Source organism: Drosophila teissieri, chromosome X (genome assembly GCF_016746235.2).
Source record: "Drosophila teissieri strain GT53w chromosome X, Prin_Dtei_1.1, whole genome shotgun sequence".
NCBI classification, from domain to species: Eukaryota; Metazoa; Arthropoda; class Insecta; order Diptera; family Drosophilidae; genus Drosophila; species Drosophila teissieri.
Window position 1 is genome coordinate 9,878,549 of NC_053034.1, and position 16,426 is coordinate 9,894,974.

Consider the following 16,426-nt stretch of genomic DNA (forward strand, 5'->3'; position numbering starts at 1 on the left):
ACTCCACTTCATTCCACTCCACGATGTGTTGAATTTATGAACATGGAACATATCATATCCTGGCCTTCACCATCGCCATAGCCTTCGCCATAGGCATCGCCTTCACTTCAATCCCAACTCCGCCCCGTCATTCCAGTCCTCCGATCGGAATTTTAACAAGTTGCAATAAGAAGAACAAAAGCCGTGCTAATTCCCCAAAGACAGCCACGGAGCAGCACATTAACAATTTAAATACAACAAAACCAAATCGAAATAAAACAAAATATATAAATGAGCAGGCGGCGGCGTCTTCGTCTTCGTCTTCCTCCTCGTCGGATGAACAAATAAGAGGAGTGAGGAAATCGTGGACGGAAATTTGCACTTTTGGACCGATTCGATTCGTCTCCACTCGATTCGCTGCGTTTCATTCCGTGGAGCTGAGCACGCAAAAGAACAAAAGCCGGAGCTGCAGAACAGAGCCGAAAAAAGCCACAAATGTCCAGATCCACGTCCAGGTCCCAGCTCCAAACTCCAGACTCCAGAATCCCAGACTCCCAGACCCTGGCGATCACATCCCAGCTCTGGAGTTCTGAGTTCTGAGCACTCAGTTTCTCAGTTCTTAGTTCTGTGGTGCTGGAGACCAGCCGAGAATCCCCGAGAGCTCATTAAAAAATACCAAAATCTTTGTACTGAAAATGTGACAAAATTTTTAAATCACCTTCACTCAGCGCGACCAGAAACGGAGACGGGCCGAGCACAGTGGGACGAAGCCATGGGAAATGCTGAATGAAAAATGATTCAATGAAAGTGGAAGTGCATATGCTACTATGTTCGTTATTTTTTAGAAAACTCAACAATAGTGAATGGTAGAATAGTTATACAGATGTATAGAAAAAGTTCCATCATATTCCCTATTTTATATTTTAAAAAAAGTTATAAAACATGTAGATTTATATAAAATATAAATACATAAAATATCACATAGTTAAAACTGGATGAAAGAAGACTTTGGTTTATTTTTGATTTCAATTTTGAATACCAAGGCGTGTCTATAGTCTATGGTTCTTGTGCCCTAGTTATAGGACTTTCTCGAGGGATGCGACCCACTATGCCTGGAATGCGACAGACTCCGATTCCGACTGCTCCTCGGGCTGAAATGAACTGGGATGGGCTGTGCTGGGTCCCTGGGATCTCGGATCTCTGCCTTGGTGATGCATTCGTCTGCTGCCTCGAAGTGGCAGGAATCCCGATGGCCAAGCCGGGTGAGGAGGGGCATGGGGCATGGTGGATGGTAGGGGATAGCCAACAAAGGTGAGCCTGAGCCCCAGAAAAGTGCAAGTGATGCTCATGTAGGAAATCAAGTTCCCCCAAGGAGACAAGAAAGAAAAGAAAAGGGCTCGAGTTGGTCGTATTGAATGTTTGCGCTTTTGTGTGGACGTTTTTTTTAATGAGCCTCTAATTGACATCTGCATTTATTTCGCCCCGAGTCGGGCAACCATCGATCACGGGTCCACGGGAGCGGCAAGAGAGAGAGACAGAGAGAATGGGAAAAAAGAATATTTTAATTGGCATTTTAACTAAAAGTGTTTAGGCTTTAGTTAAAATTGTTTGGCCGCAACGGGCCGAGAGTGTAGAACTGGTTTTCCCACTTCGGCACGTTCAACCCAATTAACGCGACTCTGCGCCCCCTCCTGCTCGCCCAGCTCCTCCAGCTTCCCCAATGGGTTTTAAAGGAGATCTCGCGGGGATCATGGGGGATAATGGCATGCCCCGCTTGCGTATTATGCAAAAATGAATATTGCAAATTGATAAGAACAAGGGGATGGATGGGGAAGTGCAGCAGGGCGGGGGGAGATGGAGAATCGTTCTTTGTCGGCGGCTGTCGGCACATAAAGTGAATGTCGCACGCACTGCTTGCCTCATTTACCCAAATCGAAAGCGACATTGCTTGTGGGGCAGGGGCAGGGGCAAGATCGGATCCCCAAGATCCCCACCATCATCATTATCGTCCTCATCATCGGGTTGCCGTGTTCCCCAGCCCTCAGCCCTGCCCATTCCCTTGCCCCTTTCCCCTTGCCCCTCCCCAACGTGGAGGACAAAAAAGGGCAAAGCCAGAAAAGAATCAAAAGTAGCGGCGACCTCCTGGCCAGAAAGAGACGCACGAACAGGTAGAGCAGTACGCACTGCGCGTTTTTCTGCCGCTTTTCAGCTCCTTCGCCTCTTGCGCTTCCCTTAAAAGCCAATTAAATGTGAGATCGTGTAATTGGCAAATTAATTTCAAACCAATTATAATGAAAACGACCACAAAATACGAAATGCGGAATACGAAACGCACAAAGTGAGTGAGACGGCTGTAGGGACTCAAGAGTGAGAGAGAAAGAGAAAGAGAAAGAGAGAGAGAGAGAGAGGGAGATGGAGACAAGGACCGTGGGGAGCTGCAAGGAGTGGGAGTGAGCAGTGAAGATCGGTCGTTATGTCACCGAGGAATGGCATTCTTTTGGCCTTTATTCTCTGCTCTTTCCACCTGATTTTTACCTTGTTTTTAATATTTTTTTTTTTTTTTTATGGAAGGCAATTATAATGCAAACACTTTGCAAAGGGGCAAGAAACACGAAGCGTGTGCACTTCATTTTTCATTTCGGCGCAACGCACTTCCCCCAGAAAACAGTCAACGACATAAACGGGTTTCTTGCCCCTTCATTTTCCATTTTTTTTTTTTTGTTTGCCATTCCAGTCGCTCCAATATTAAATGAGAGCAATTGCCGACTCACGATCGGCAGCAAACAAACCGCTCACGCAACCATCGCTAATTCTCGGACCCGGTCCACATGTTAACTTTTTAATTAACGAGTTTTCTTTTTCGATTTCAATTTGCCAGGCTTCGCTTGCCTGGCCGCAAACTGCCCACAAAACTGGCCCAGAGCGTTCTGTCTCCCTCGGTCGCTGATTACAGTCGAACCTCCCTAAAGATGACCCATCTACTTGCTGCTGAGAACCCTTAAAACTATCAGGAATCACCACTAACTTATGGCTTGAGTTTGTAACAAAGGATCGGGGTCACCAAGTCATATATGTACATACATGTATCGGAATGCTTTTCCATCATAGTGGGGCACTACTTTATTGGCCAGGCACAAAGCACTGTATAGTTCTTGTTGGCTGGATTGGGCGCAACCTTAGCGCACTTTTATTTTAATTTAATTTAGCTGCCACAGCCCAGAGTCGCATGCTACCAATTGCAGACTTGTTTATTTTTTTTGTCTTTTTTTTTTATTTTTTTGTTACCTTATTTTTACAACAAGTTTTGGGCCGCTGCGGCGACTTAAGCCTAAAGTTGGACTTCGGATCGAATGCGGCACTTGGACTTGGAGTTCGGCATGTGGTCCGCGGTCGAATGAATGCAATGCCATTTATTAATAAAATATTTGCAAATTGTTGTCATGTTGCCCCGCCCCTCGCCGCACCACACCGCACCTCACCGCACCTCCCACGGTTCCCTGTCCGTTCTAGTTGAGTGCCAGAGTGTCATAAATTAAAGGATTACCAGAACGCGGGGTCCGCGAGGCAGAGCACAGCACCACGGAATGGCCAGGGAACACGGCAAGATGGTGATCAGCAGGTGGGGAGGGATCTGCTAGGAGGGGTTGCAACCGAAAGACCCACGGACTAAGCAAGTTGTTAGCATTAAAGCGGCACCACCGCAATGTGTGGCAATTACACTAGCCGACAAGGTATTCGAAACCAAACTGGGGCTACCAAGGGTTTACATTCTGCGAGTAAGGATCTCAATGATTTCTATATATTACCATCACTTGAAGTCCTATTTATTTATATTTATAATATGTATTATAATAATATATTTAGTAATTATACTAAATATATTTCAACTTGGACCACGCCCTAGAATGTATGCTACATCCCGATTTGCAGCTCTTGATGACTTGCTGATCAGTATTTTCGAGGGATATGGACAGAGGTAAGAGGAGCGTGAGAGGGCGTTGCATGTAGGTGCGTCTCCGTCATCATCATCATCAACATGGCTCGGCTACTGTGCTGCTCCTTCCCCTCCCCCTTCCGATCCCGCTCCCACTCCTCCTCCCAACCCCCACCCCTGAGATCGTGGAGCCTGAAGGTGCGCGTGCGCGCCCTGCCGCAGATAAGATCGCTGAAGAGAGGTAGTGGTAGTGGCTGTGGCAGTGGCAGTAGTGGCAGCAGTGGTACTGGTACTGGTAGCCAGACAGGCAATAAGCCTTACTAATAGGCTGTTGTTGTTGTTGCTGCTGCTACTCCAGCTACCCGAAGATTAAAGATGGGCCAATGACGATGACGATGGCGATGGCGATGAAGATGAAGGGAACTGCTCCGTGTGTCTGCCGCTCTACGGCCGCTTACATTTGCCACATTTGTATGAATAATTTAATTATTGTTTAAATGTTAATTAATGCAACGTGAGCGGCGACTGCACTGCACTTCTCCAGTCTCCATTCCGCCAACTTTTTGCACCTCCACTGGCTGGGGAGTTGCAGTCGCAGTTGCAGAGGTGGAGATGAATGTGGCAAGAAAGGAGGAACTCGACTCCACTCCACTCCACTCCACTACACTCCATTCGACTTGACTTGACTTGACAGACACGCATTTGGCATTAATGGGCTGCCTGACTGACAACAACATCGCGCGGGCAGGAAAGTAAATAATGAAGGGCCAGAGAAAACTCAGAGTGAAAATCCACAGCCAGTGGGCGGTGGAGGCATGCAAATGTGTGAAATTCCCAATTAGACGATGCAACTGGGATCAGGGGAGGCGGATGGGTGGGTGGAGTGCCCAGCTATAGTAAGCCAAACGATGGGAAAGTGAGTGGGATCTAAGTCGGCATAGAGTAGTTCCAAGTGGAACAGTAAAAACCATCCAACAAGACATCGGAAAGGATTGTGTGACTTCTAGCGATCTTAACATAGAATCATAAACATAATATATGTAGGTCCTAATGATGTCTTTGCATATTAAGGCAGTGAAGGCAATGAATGGCACATTTAAAAACACTTTAAAATAGTGACGAAAAGCACTACAAGTACTATAGAAAACGCAGTGCTAATATATAAAAATTCAAAGCTTATACAAATCAAATTGAACATTTTAATTAGTTGCCCTAAAAAAAGGTGCCGCTTAACAGAACTTGGACTTATATAGAAGTTAGGCGTACAGGGCTAGTTTTTATGATCTATAAAACGTTTTTGATTTATAGAAAAGTGGAGCTAGGTGATTTTCAGGTTATGAAGGTTTAACTGCTTATTACTATTATTGCTATGCTTTAAGCAATTCTACTCAATATTGCCTATCCTTAGATACCATTTTCACTTTGCATCACTTTGCAAACTTTGAGTCGTATAATCTTAATAAAACTAGCTACTGTAGATATAGCTTTCATAATTACGCACTTCAATTTAAAGATCAGTAACAATTATTTCCGCTTTTTCAGAGCACCCTTTTGAGATTTGATAGTTTCTTTTTAATTTTGAAAACTTGTTATGCTCGTCTAAAAAATGAGCTTATTTTAGCATCTTTTCCTGCGTGTTTGTTGGTTTTTCTGATTATTTTGCCAACTTGCCCAGCTTCCTTTTGCGATACGAATTTGTACATCAAAATATACATACATACTCGTATATGCACAAATGTGTGTTTGGTTTTTGCTGATCGCTGCAATTAGTTGTTGTTTTTGCTGGGTAATCCGAGACGGAGGCAATTAGCAAAGCGGCGAGTGGAGAGTGGAGAGTGGAGAACGAAGAGCTTCTTCTGTTCGTTACAGTTCGTTTTGGTTCTTAATTAGAACAAATGGCAAAAATAAACAAGTAGACGTGTTGGGCGGAAAACTAACGTAAACCAATTAAAAGGATCGCCGGCGAGAAAGTTTCAACTTACATATGCAGAAATTGAGTTGTTGTTCCTGCTGTTTATTTTGTTGTTGCTCTTTCGCAGGAAGCACAAGGCTCTTCTTGTTGTTGCTGTTGTTTTTGTTGCTGCTGCTGTTGTTGTTGCAATTGCGTATGTTATATATTTATTTATTTAGCTTTTGCGTGTGCGGTCGATTCGGTACGGTCCGGTCGTTATTATTCAATTGTTGTTGCTGCACAGAGGAATGCGTTTTTGCTTATTGTTTATGTTATTCAATTTTAGCGCTAATTGAATGCGAAATCTCGCCACACGCGTGTCAGAGGGAGATGGAGAGTGTGGGGGAGGGCGAGAAAGAGACCAAGAGATCTGGCTACTGGTATTCACGTTTACCGCTATTCGTTATTTGTTATTCGTGATTCTGTGTGGGTGCAAGATCACCAACAGTGAGAGAGAGAGAGAGAGAGAGAGATAGGTAAACACCTGCAACACACACGTACGCACACGAACACGCACGCACACACACACGCACGCACACTCGACTCAATTAGTTAGCTCATAAATTTGCATATTTCGCACTTGTTTAGCTGTTGCTGCTATCGTTGCTGTTGTTGTGGTTGTTGTTGCTGTGGCTGTTGTTGTTGTTTCTCTTGTACCTTTTGTGGCATGTACACAGGAAAAAAAATGAACAGTGTTCCGTGACTTTGTTATAATTTCGCTACTGGCCGCTACTTTTGCGTTTTCCTTCGTCGTCGTCGTTGTCGTCGTCTTCTTCTTCTTTTGTTTATCGCACGCGCGCACTCACAACCGCCAGCGCCGAAGTACAATATTCGAATGCCGTTAATTTTCGAATGCCGCATGAATGAAGTCGAAGTCGACGTCGACTGCACGAGCTCTCTCGCGTTCGCCGCTCTCGCTCTCGCCTGGCTTTTCTTTCTATCCCAATGAGACCGGCTTTTTCACTTGTATTTTTTTGTTGTCCTCTGTTCGCCTGGCGAGGGTTGTTTCCGCTCTCTCTCGCACTCGCACTCGCTCTCGCTCTCCGGCGTTGGGGCTGCTTTTTGGGGCCCTGCGCTGCCATTGGACGCCGCTCCTGGCCGCCGACCGCCTATCACACAGGTGCGGCCGAGGGTTGCTCTGTTAAGGCGCTGTTATTAGCATGCGGCCCACCTGCGTAGGCGCACCTGTGACCCTTGTAGGTGGAGCTTCGCTGCCGCAAGTCGGATAGTTTCCTTTTCCTTTGTGACATTTGGCCATTTCGGCCCCATTCTCGCGATTTGTATCACCCACCAGCCAGCGATGCAACCCTTTTGTACCGTTACTAATTCCCACACCGAAAAAAATATACAAGGCTATAGGGAAAATAGTGTTTAATAGACGAGTTCTGAGGGGACAGAACAAAACAGAGTTGTGAAGATTTTAAAATGAATCAAATGAATGCATGGCAATGAATTAACTGAACTCAGCAGCAAATACTCCCTAATACAGACAGGAAATAGTGGAGATGCTAAAAACTACAGCTTGAAAGTCAGCTCAATTGAACATCGTTTTATTAAATCATCTTCATGATGTCAAGCTGTTTTTTTTTTTGTTGCGTTTTTTTGCCGTGCAGGAAGAATAATAACCGCACAATGAATTAACTGCATAAATGATCCGCCAAACTACCCCATCTCTCGGGAAGAAACAGGAGCGTCTCTACTGGTGGCACCACTCTCAACTCCATGGACAGCCGCGGGGGGTGGGGCAGGGGTACAGGGGTGGCGGGGTGCCGGGGTGCCGGGGTGCCGGGGTGCAGGCATTATTCATACATAAAAAGCCAATTAAAAATTTATAATAAACCCCGCGCCAAACTGCTGCAACAACCCCAAAAGAAGCAGGCCGAAAATAAAAAGAATTAAATATGGCACAGGCAGGCACAGTGGGACAAATCGGAAGGAATGAAAAGAGTTGTGATTCTGTTGGATTTTTTCCATAGCTAATCTGAACAGATAATGAAATATGATTTATAGAACAACAGCAATGTTTTCATCCAGTTATTACACCCTCTAAACTCCCATTAACTTGTATAACTTTTGTATAAATCTTAAAATACATTTGTATTAGCACTTTGAGATTCCGTGACTGAGACATGAGATGCCCACTGTGCGGCCCCACTGTGCCTGGTTGCCAGCATGTGGAAACGATGACCAGTGGGGAGGATGGGGGTCATTTCAATTGAATGAATGGAAATGGGGGAGTGGCACACGCACCTAGCGCCAAATTAGATGTAAAATAATGAACATTTCAATTAAAATAATTAATATTATGCTGCAGCCGTGGGCAGCAGTGGGCGGGGTGGGCAGAGTGGGCGGAGTGGGGTGGCAAGGACGCACTAAGCACTCAATTAACCATTTTAATGTTTATGGATCAGGTTAGCCTGAAGGATGCTCCCTTGGCGGGAGAGATGCTACTGGAGATGCTCTGCTCTGCTCTGCTGTGCTGTGCTGTGCTTTTTAATTATAATTAAACATGCGAGCATTCGAGTGAGTGGGTGGTGGTGGGTGGCGTGTGGGTGGGTGGTGGTTGAATGGCCAGCTTCCAGCTCAAATGGCGTCTCTCTTTCTGCCCAGGACATAATCACTTAGCCGCGTGCAGAGCCGCATTTAAAATTAATTCTGCTCAAGTGCGTTTCTTGGCAAGAGACACACACACACAGACACAGCACAGACACACACTCACGCCAGCAACAACAACAAAAAAAGCACGTGGCACACGTGAGGGGGGTGGCGGTTGGGTTCTTTTTTCTGCAGCACGTTAAGGTTGCGGCAGGGAGCTGCCCCCATTTACCGTTGGTTCACATTCGCAAGCGAAACAAATTGCACGCTAATTGCTCATGTTCAATTAAAAGCAACGGCCCAAGCAAACTCCAAACGAAATGCGACTTCGGCCCCACCCCAAAGATTCCACCTAAGCTCTGCTCCCCGCCAGTGATGTGCACCTGCCAAAAGTGGCCAAAAGTCGTCCAAAGTGGGCAAAACTGGCTGAAAAAGGCTAATAAACAAGCAAGCCGCAAAAGGAAAGTGTATACATTGCTCCCCTTTTATATCGCAAACCTTCTAACGTAATTTGTTCATTAGTCATGGTAATTATAGAATTTTCTTTGTGGAAAGTTAATTTAGTACACCAAGTAACTTGGATAATTAACTTGGTTCCAATGGAAGAATAATTCCATTTCAAAACATATTTAAATTAAAAAGTTAAGTAGCGATCTATAGAACTCTCTGGTATAAGCGAAGATCCCAATGGAAAATGGCTAACTGAGCGACAAGCACCGGGTCACCTCAGCTGGCGTTGCTCATCCTCGTCGGCTTCGGAATTTGGAACACACGAATTCGAGTCCATGGACCCATTGAGCGTTTTCCCACAAGCGACAGGAGTCGAGCAGGAGCAGGAGCAGGAGCAGAAGCAGAAGCAGGATAATGGTCAGAGGGGGTGGTGGTGGATGAGATGGGTGGTGGAATGGATGCAGTGGACGGATGGTGAATGGGTGGCAGGGCTTTTTGTTTTGGTTTTGATCCTTTGCGCAAATAATTGCCTAATTGTCTCTGGTTCGCTCGCTCGCTCGCCATTGTTGGGCCATGGAAATGTGGAAAAGTGGATAGTGGGTATGGGTATGGGTATGGGCATGAAGAGATGGGGTGGGGGGGATGGAAGCGGCAACGCATATTTCTTACGCAAATCCATTTCCATCTATTAATTGGCAGCCCTCGGCAGCTGCTCCTTCTGCCGCAGGACTATCATCGGTCCTTTTTTACACAATTAAGCGCTTGGGCAAATAAAAAGTGAGCCAACCGGGCTGCCACTTCAATTTGAACTGCGGTTCGATTTGCATACATTCAGATGTATGTACATACATATGTATGTATGTACATAGGGGCATGTACACAAGCATATATCTATCTCTATCTCTAGCTCTATATTTATAACTGCATCTATATGCGTGTCCATATGCATATGCATATATCCTGTGGCAGGACTCTCGGTTGCGGTTATCGATTGCCGGGAAGTGGGCTTCCCAGGCCGTCTTCATCGTTTGTCATCGTCATTTGTGGGCTCATTTGCATTGGAAATTACCTTAACAATCCGTTTAAATATGATCGTCGCAACATCGACTTATAAACGAGGTCGTGCCCGGTTGCTGGTTGCTACCAGTTTTTTGCCATCTTTTATGTGGCCAATTACCGGATCCCTTTACCCATTCCCTTCGCTGCCGTTTTGACACATTTCGCACGCTTCTTGGGTTCGCGGCAAATTGTTATTGCAATTATTATTGCTAGCTTGTTGTCAACATATTGATAATGCCCCGCCCCTTCATCCCCACCCCTCACCACCCCACAAGGCACAGTGTAGATACATATACATATATGCAAACGAAGTTAACAAGCGGCAAAGTTAATGGTCGACGGACAACCAGGCCTGATTGCATGCCATTGTCAGCGACGTCATCGCAGTATCGAATTACGGATTTCTCCACATCTAATTTACGGGCCGTGACAATTGCCTTTTAAAGTCCAGCGAACCCGAACCGAACTCGAAACCCACGGGTAGCAAAACCCCGATCGAACGTGCTGAAATAGGGTCCTGAAAACGCCGAGTGTGCTACGTTATCGGGTTCACACTGTGAAAGGTCAATGGTCAATGGAAACATACATATGCCTGAGAAAGGAAGTTACAATAGGTAAACTAAGGCACTCTTTTGAAAGACTTCTCTTAGGCTGTTCTTAACATGAAAACTATCAAAATGATAGTATGTACTATCAAAATGATATGTACTATCATCCACGTAGTGACGAAACGCAGCAGCAGAGTGTGCGATATAAAGTTAAAACCAAGATATCCCAAAAAGGGTAAGAACTCACTAATAGCTTCTAATGTGTTAAGATAAATAGCTTTGCGAATGGTTACTTAACTAAGCATTATGCTGACTGGCATAATTCATCATTCATTCAAACATTAATGTAAAAAAAAAAGAAACCAAATATATTGCCATACTTTTTCGCTGTGCAATCTGCAATCTGACTTAACCCGCGCCATCTTAACCCCAGGCAGACCCAAAAGCGGCGACAGTTGGCTGCCCTTGATAAATGAGACGGCGCCGCCTACGCCTCGAGTTCCGACTGTGGAGCAGCAGTCACCGGAGCAGCGCAGTCACCGGAGCACCAGAACACCAGAGCACCGGAGTATTCAGGAATCGGACGACGGACGTCCAGGGGGTTGACGCCTTCTGTAGTTTGCGGTGCGCCGCAACGCCGATCAAACGCGATAAACGCTGGGTGGGTTACGTGGCTGCGGCTGACAGTGTCAACGGTTGCAAGTCAAAATTAATTAGAATTTTTCAACTGCGAAGTACCGTACCGCATACCCCTCCACCCTCTTGCCCATCAAAAAATAAATGAAGGGGGATGCACTATATGTACTCCAATCTACGCCAAGGAACTCGGAGCAAAAGCGGTAAATTGAAATCAGTACAAAACGCTGGAGTTCAACCAAAAAAAAAAAAAAAGAGCGATCATTAATCATCGGGGCGAAAAGGGTTGACAAGCTGCGCATTGCTGTTGCCACAGGGTTGCTGTTGCTGTTGCTTTCAGTTCCGGCTTCTTCCGCTCCTTGACCGGAGTCACATCCGCCAAAACAACAGCCAGAAAGTGCTCGGGGAAAATGGCCTGGGTGGCCCTAATGCATTTAATGTCTCCCGATGGCTGGGGGTGAACCAAAAACGTTCCGGGGAACAGCACATCAGGTAACATCATCCTCGAACTGCTCTGATTCTATATACATATGTACATCATCATCTTAATTGACAATAATAATGTCACTGAATTGAGAAGCAAGTACATATTTACATATGTACATACATACACATTAAAAATATTTCTATATACAATGTGCTGTTTAAGGATCGCATATTTATTTAAAAACATGGATTAAGAGTTCCAAAGGATTTCCAAAAAAGGGCAACCATCATTCATCTTCACTAACATCATATAGGTATTTTTACTTCAAATCTCATGAAGTTCCACAATTAAAAACTGAACTATTATACAAGTATACTCTTAACTTTATGGCACTTTGCAGATATATATATAAAAAAGTTTAAATACTTTAAGTACAAAATGAATCTTTGATGCAGTGAAAGCATACGACAAATAAAAGGAATGACAACCAAGATTTCCATGATAACTTTAAACATAATCTCACAAATCCATAAATAGGTACCAACATCTGGTTTCCCTTTAGTTGCTGTGCGGCGAGCTTTCGGTGGATGAGGATGTCTGCTCCTGGCTGGTTTCCAGCTGCTCCTGCTCCTCCTCCAGCTCATCCTCTTCCTCGGCCAGCAGCAGTTCCATGACCTGCACACTGCTCCCGTTCACCAGCTCGGCCAGCGCCTGTGCGATCCTCTGCTCCCGCATCATCTCGACGATGGCGTCATCCGTGGCAAGTGGATCGCCCATGAGGTGGCCGCGCAGTTGCCTCAATCGCTTGCGATTGCCACGCCTCTGGCGCGACTCGCCATCATCCATGCCCTCCACCAAGATCTGCACCGCCCGCTGCACGTTGTTGTTGCCCTGGGCCAGCGCCAGGCGAGCCTCGCCCTCCGGATAGCCCATGCCCATGACCACCTTCACCATAAGCTCCGTTTCGTTGGCATCGGCTGCCACGGCCAGCGCAGCGGCTGCTTCGGGAGATGCTGCTCCAGCTGTTTCTGGCGGGGATTTCAGATGCAATTGCTCAACTTGCGACATTTCGGCAGCTTCACTTGGGCGTCACCTATCGATATCACAGCAAAATCAGCTGATCCTCTCTGCCACCCCTCGCATTTGGTTGCGAACCCCGAAAGCTGATCGCGCCGTTTGGTGTGGCCGCATTTCAGTGCGGTCCTTAAGTACGGTCCCACCATTAACTGTAACATTCCATTTACTAAGTATTATTGTACTATTGTTGAGTAACATGCGAATGTATTTCATAGTTTACAAGTTATTGGCTTGGAGACCACAGCTGATGGTGAGCATGTGGATATCCCTGCGGTGCAAATTCCGTGCAAAGGCAATGGAAATGGCAAAGGCAAAGGCAATAAGCCAAAAACACAATTACAAGAGCATAAACAGAAGATTTCGGACCGGGTCCCACATCTGCCGCCTCCTGACAACTTGGACTTCTATTTATGCGTTGCACAATTTTAAATAATCACCCCATTGGGAAATTTCAGGCGAAATACCCTTTCATGCCCGCCCCCTTTTCCGGGTCTGCTGGTACTTCTGTGTGTGTGTGGGTGTGTGTTTGTGTGTGTTATTTACCCTGATTTATTGCCATTTTCTTTCGGTCGCTGTTGCGCCTTTTTGGTCACTCTTTGTTTGAAGGGGGATGAGGGGGGAGGGAGGGAGGGTCATGAACAAGTGGCCCGTAAAAAACATTGCCAAACCCTCATCTATCACAATTTTCTTGGCCGCTCTTAGCTCTTACATTTTTGGGTTTAAAAACGCATTATTTGGCTCTTTTGGTAATTGAAGTTTTTAGTTTTCATTAGCCGCTCGCCGGACGGGGGCCACAAAAAAAAAAAACATAAATAAATAAGAAAACAATGGGAAAACTGGAACTGGGTGGTAGTGGCGACATGGGACGACACTTTCCCGAGTCGAGATAAATTGCACCTTTAAATTAACCCATTAACGAGCTGGGTCCACGCCGATATGGATACAAAATCCATATTAAGAGCCACGCTGAAGAGGGTTATTCAACATTCAAAACTGTGAGTATTATAATGGATCTCTTTTTGTTTACAAATATTATAATATATTTTCACAGGTAAAACTTAGAACGGGAATCCTGCATTGGAAGCTACATTTAAACATTTCCAAGTTAAAAGTATATAACACTTTCTTTACAAGAAACTAGAAGGTCCTTCTGTTCCCAATAGTTTTATAAATTCTCTAATCAAGCCACTGTTTCAATTTTGTTGCTTTAAAGAACTTTTCGAGTATTAGGGGTTAAAAAGGAAATCATATTTTTAAGTTCCTCAAGCATTGCCAATCCACCAATCCAAGCACAATGCCCTGTAAGTCGATACATTTGTGCCATGGCCATTGCCATTGCCTTCATCCGTTTTAAACCGGAAATCAAAAGTTTTATCCGCAGTGAAAGGCGCTTGAAATATGTGTGAAACGTGTGTGCCAAGTACCCAGTACCCAGTAACCAGTAACCAGTAACCAGTAGACGGCAGCACCCAGTACTTGGAACACCCAGTTCAGTGCCCAAGGAAGCAAGGAAGCAGCCGATACTTATCGGGTGTCGACGTCGCCATCGAATTGGGATTGTTCGGTTCGATCCTACAACAAATGGCGAAATCACTTAACACACCGTTAACACCCACATTAGTTGTACTCCGGCGCACGTGAGGATGATGGGGGCAGGGGCAAACTGCGTTCCACTTACAGCCGGAGTTTCAATTACTTTTTCGCCGAGCCACCACCGAAATTATTATATGCCAAGGAGCTCGCATAGGCGTCTCATAATCGAATTAAATGCATTGCTGCCGCCAGTTGAACGACGACGACGACGGGGTGGGCATAGGGCATAATACGGCCCGAGTCGAAAAAGTCATTAAAAACGCAGGCCAAGCGATTGCACGCAAATTTGCTGGTTACCGCTCGCTGTCTTTGTTCCTGGTTCGAACTTCGAATCCCCCGCCGCCCAACCAGCAGTTGCTACTGGTTCAGCACAGCCGCGGGCAGCTGACTAGCAGCCCATCAATTGAGTATTTCAATTGGCCTTATCAGGTAAAGTTGAGGCCTAACTGATTTTTATTGCTGTCTTAATTCGTTTTAAAATATTTCATTTTAATATACCTAATTTCATGAAATCTTAAGGATCACTTTTAAGAAAAAGGATCTTTTCAATGTACAAATATTCAACGTTTCAAATGTTCAACAGAAAAATAGTTCTATTGAAGAGATTAAAAGTTAGTGCACGAAATCCTAAGAAAATATCTGAAGTTTCAGAAGTATTTAAGTAATATTACTTGATTCGGTTCTAGTTGTGTGCCCCCCATCGTACCCATCACCCATTCGCTGGCACACATGAGCTGGTCGAACTATGAATGGAATTGGCAATGAAATCGCACGTGGCGATTCTCTGGTCACCCGCGATAAGCAACTGCCGTCGCGTGGCTCCGTTGCCCGGATTCTAACCCCCGACCCACCCGGATCGCTCCCGAGCAGAGATACTATCGATGGAATGGACGGATGAATGAGGTGAGTGAGTGCGCGTCGTGTATTTATGACTCTGAATCCGATTCCGATGCCGATGTCGATGCCGCCGAGCCAGATTCATTTCATTTCCATTCGGCGATAATCGTTATTAATATTATTAGTGTTTGTTCGCAGGACACTTTGCCATACCGAGGGGTATGTTTGACAAGCTCGACACCCTGTAGTGTCAATCCCTTTCATAGTGAAACAAAGGTGCCTTTTTACTAAGCCACTACAGTTTGCGTTAATTTTTAACCAAGGTGCAGAACTATGAGCTGGAAAATCGAAGCTCAGTTCGGCGGGCAGATGGATTGTATCTAAATACATACTTATATGGAAACTGTGGAAGGAAACTGCTCCCCAAGGATCTCAACGCCTAAGAGATAAAAGCCTAAGCTCAAAGCTGAGCTAAATTTATTGGTCCATTTCTGGCAATGCATTAATACATTAATATTTGACCTCAAGCTGACCGAGGGAAATAAGTGTGTACTGCGATTTTACCACTCCCACACGCATTGGAAATCACCCAGCAAACCATAAATATTCATACGAGTTGACTTTGTGATCGGCTGCACTGGAAAATGGCAGTCGAGCTTAGCAAATCACAAATTTATGGCCCAATCCATCAATGCCAATGCGACGGCCGACTTTAAAAGGGACCTACCTCCCTTCGCACCACCGAACCAAATTAAACCACACCACACCACAGCACAGCACAGCACACCAAACGAAAGCAAACCACCGCACCGCACCGCACCACTGTAATCGCTTCCCACGATCGCCGCGGTGCAGCGAGCATTTCCATATGTAAAGTTGCGCCTTCATTAATCCGTAAATTAGAAGCATTGAATGATATCAGTCGCCCTCTGAAGTGCACCCTCTTCCCAGTTCCACTCGGAATACCAATCCCAATTCCACTCCCAATGCCAATGCCAATCCCAGTCCCCTAAAACAAATCACTGCACACGGGGTTCAGGCAGAGCTCGAAATCCTAGCCCAACACAATCCACTGCAATCCCACCACCGCTCTGAACAGTGGGACGAAATGCATTTACCATAGATGTCACGGAAATCCTTTAAAATATATTCAAAACATATGTAAATAGCTGCATTAAGAAATACAGTTAGCATGCTTGATGTTAGTTTGAAACGATAAAAGAAAACCATAATGGGTAATATCATAAAAATATTAATTCGTTATTTAAATTATAAATCAGTCTTAGGTATCATAATATTTAGTACATCTACTTTGTTTGCTATAATATAATAAAATATAG

At 45.2% G+C, this 16,426-nt stretch overlaps 2 protein-coding genes and 1 long non-coding RNA gene across 7 annotated transcripts in view; 1 reads left to right on the top strand and 2 right to left on the bottom strand.

Moving 5' to 3' along the window:
• The window catches only part of LOC122624586, a 54,876-nt gene that overhangs the window by 30,947 nt on the left and 7,503 nt on the right, over nt 1-16,426 (bottom strand). The window lies entirely within an intron of this gene.
• Nucleotides 11,940-12,701, bottom strand: LOC122624590. Its single transcript, XM_043804229.1, has one exon. It carries the CDS (start codon nt 12,645-12,647, stop codon nt 12,138-12,140), a length of 510 nt encoding a protein of 169 aa, XP_043660164.1. The 5' UTR covers nt 12,648-12,701; the 3' UTR covers nt 11,940-12,137.
• Nucleotides 12,782-16,310, top strand: LOC122624591. Of its 5 annotated transcripts, none has more exons than XR_006326490.1 (7): nt 12,851-12,906; nt 13,420-13,651; nt 13,708-13,957; nt 14,038-14,678; nt 14,769-14,860; nt 14,936-15,152; nt 15,285-16,310. It is a non-coding gene; the product is annotated as an uncharacterized LOC122624591 (long non-coding RNA). The 5 variants fall into 5 exon arrangements; XR_006326492.1 differs by lacking the exon at nt 14,769-14,860 and having other exon boundaries at nt 14,038-14,220; nt 14,278-14,678; nt 15,285-16,309; XR_006326491.1 differs by lacking the exon at nt 14,769-14,860 and having other exon boundaries at nt 14,026-14,678.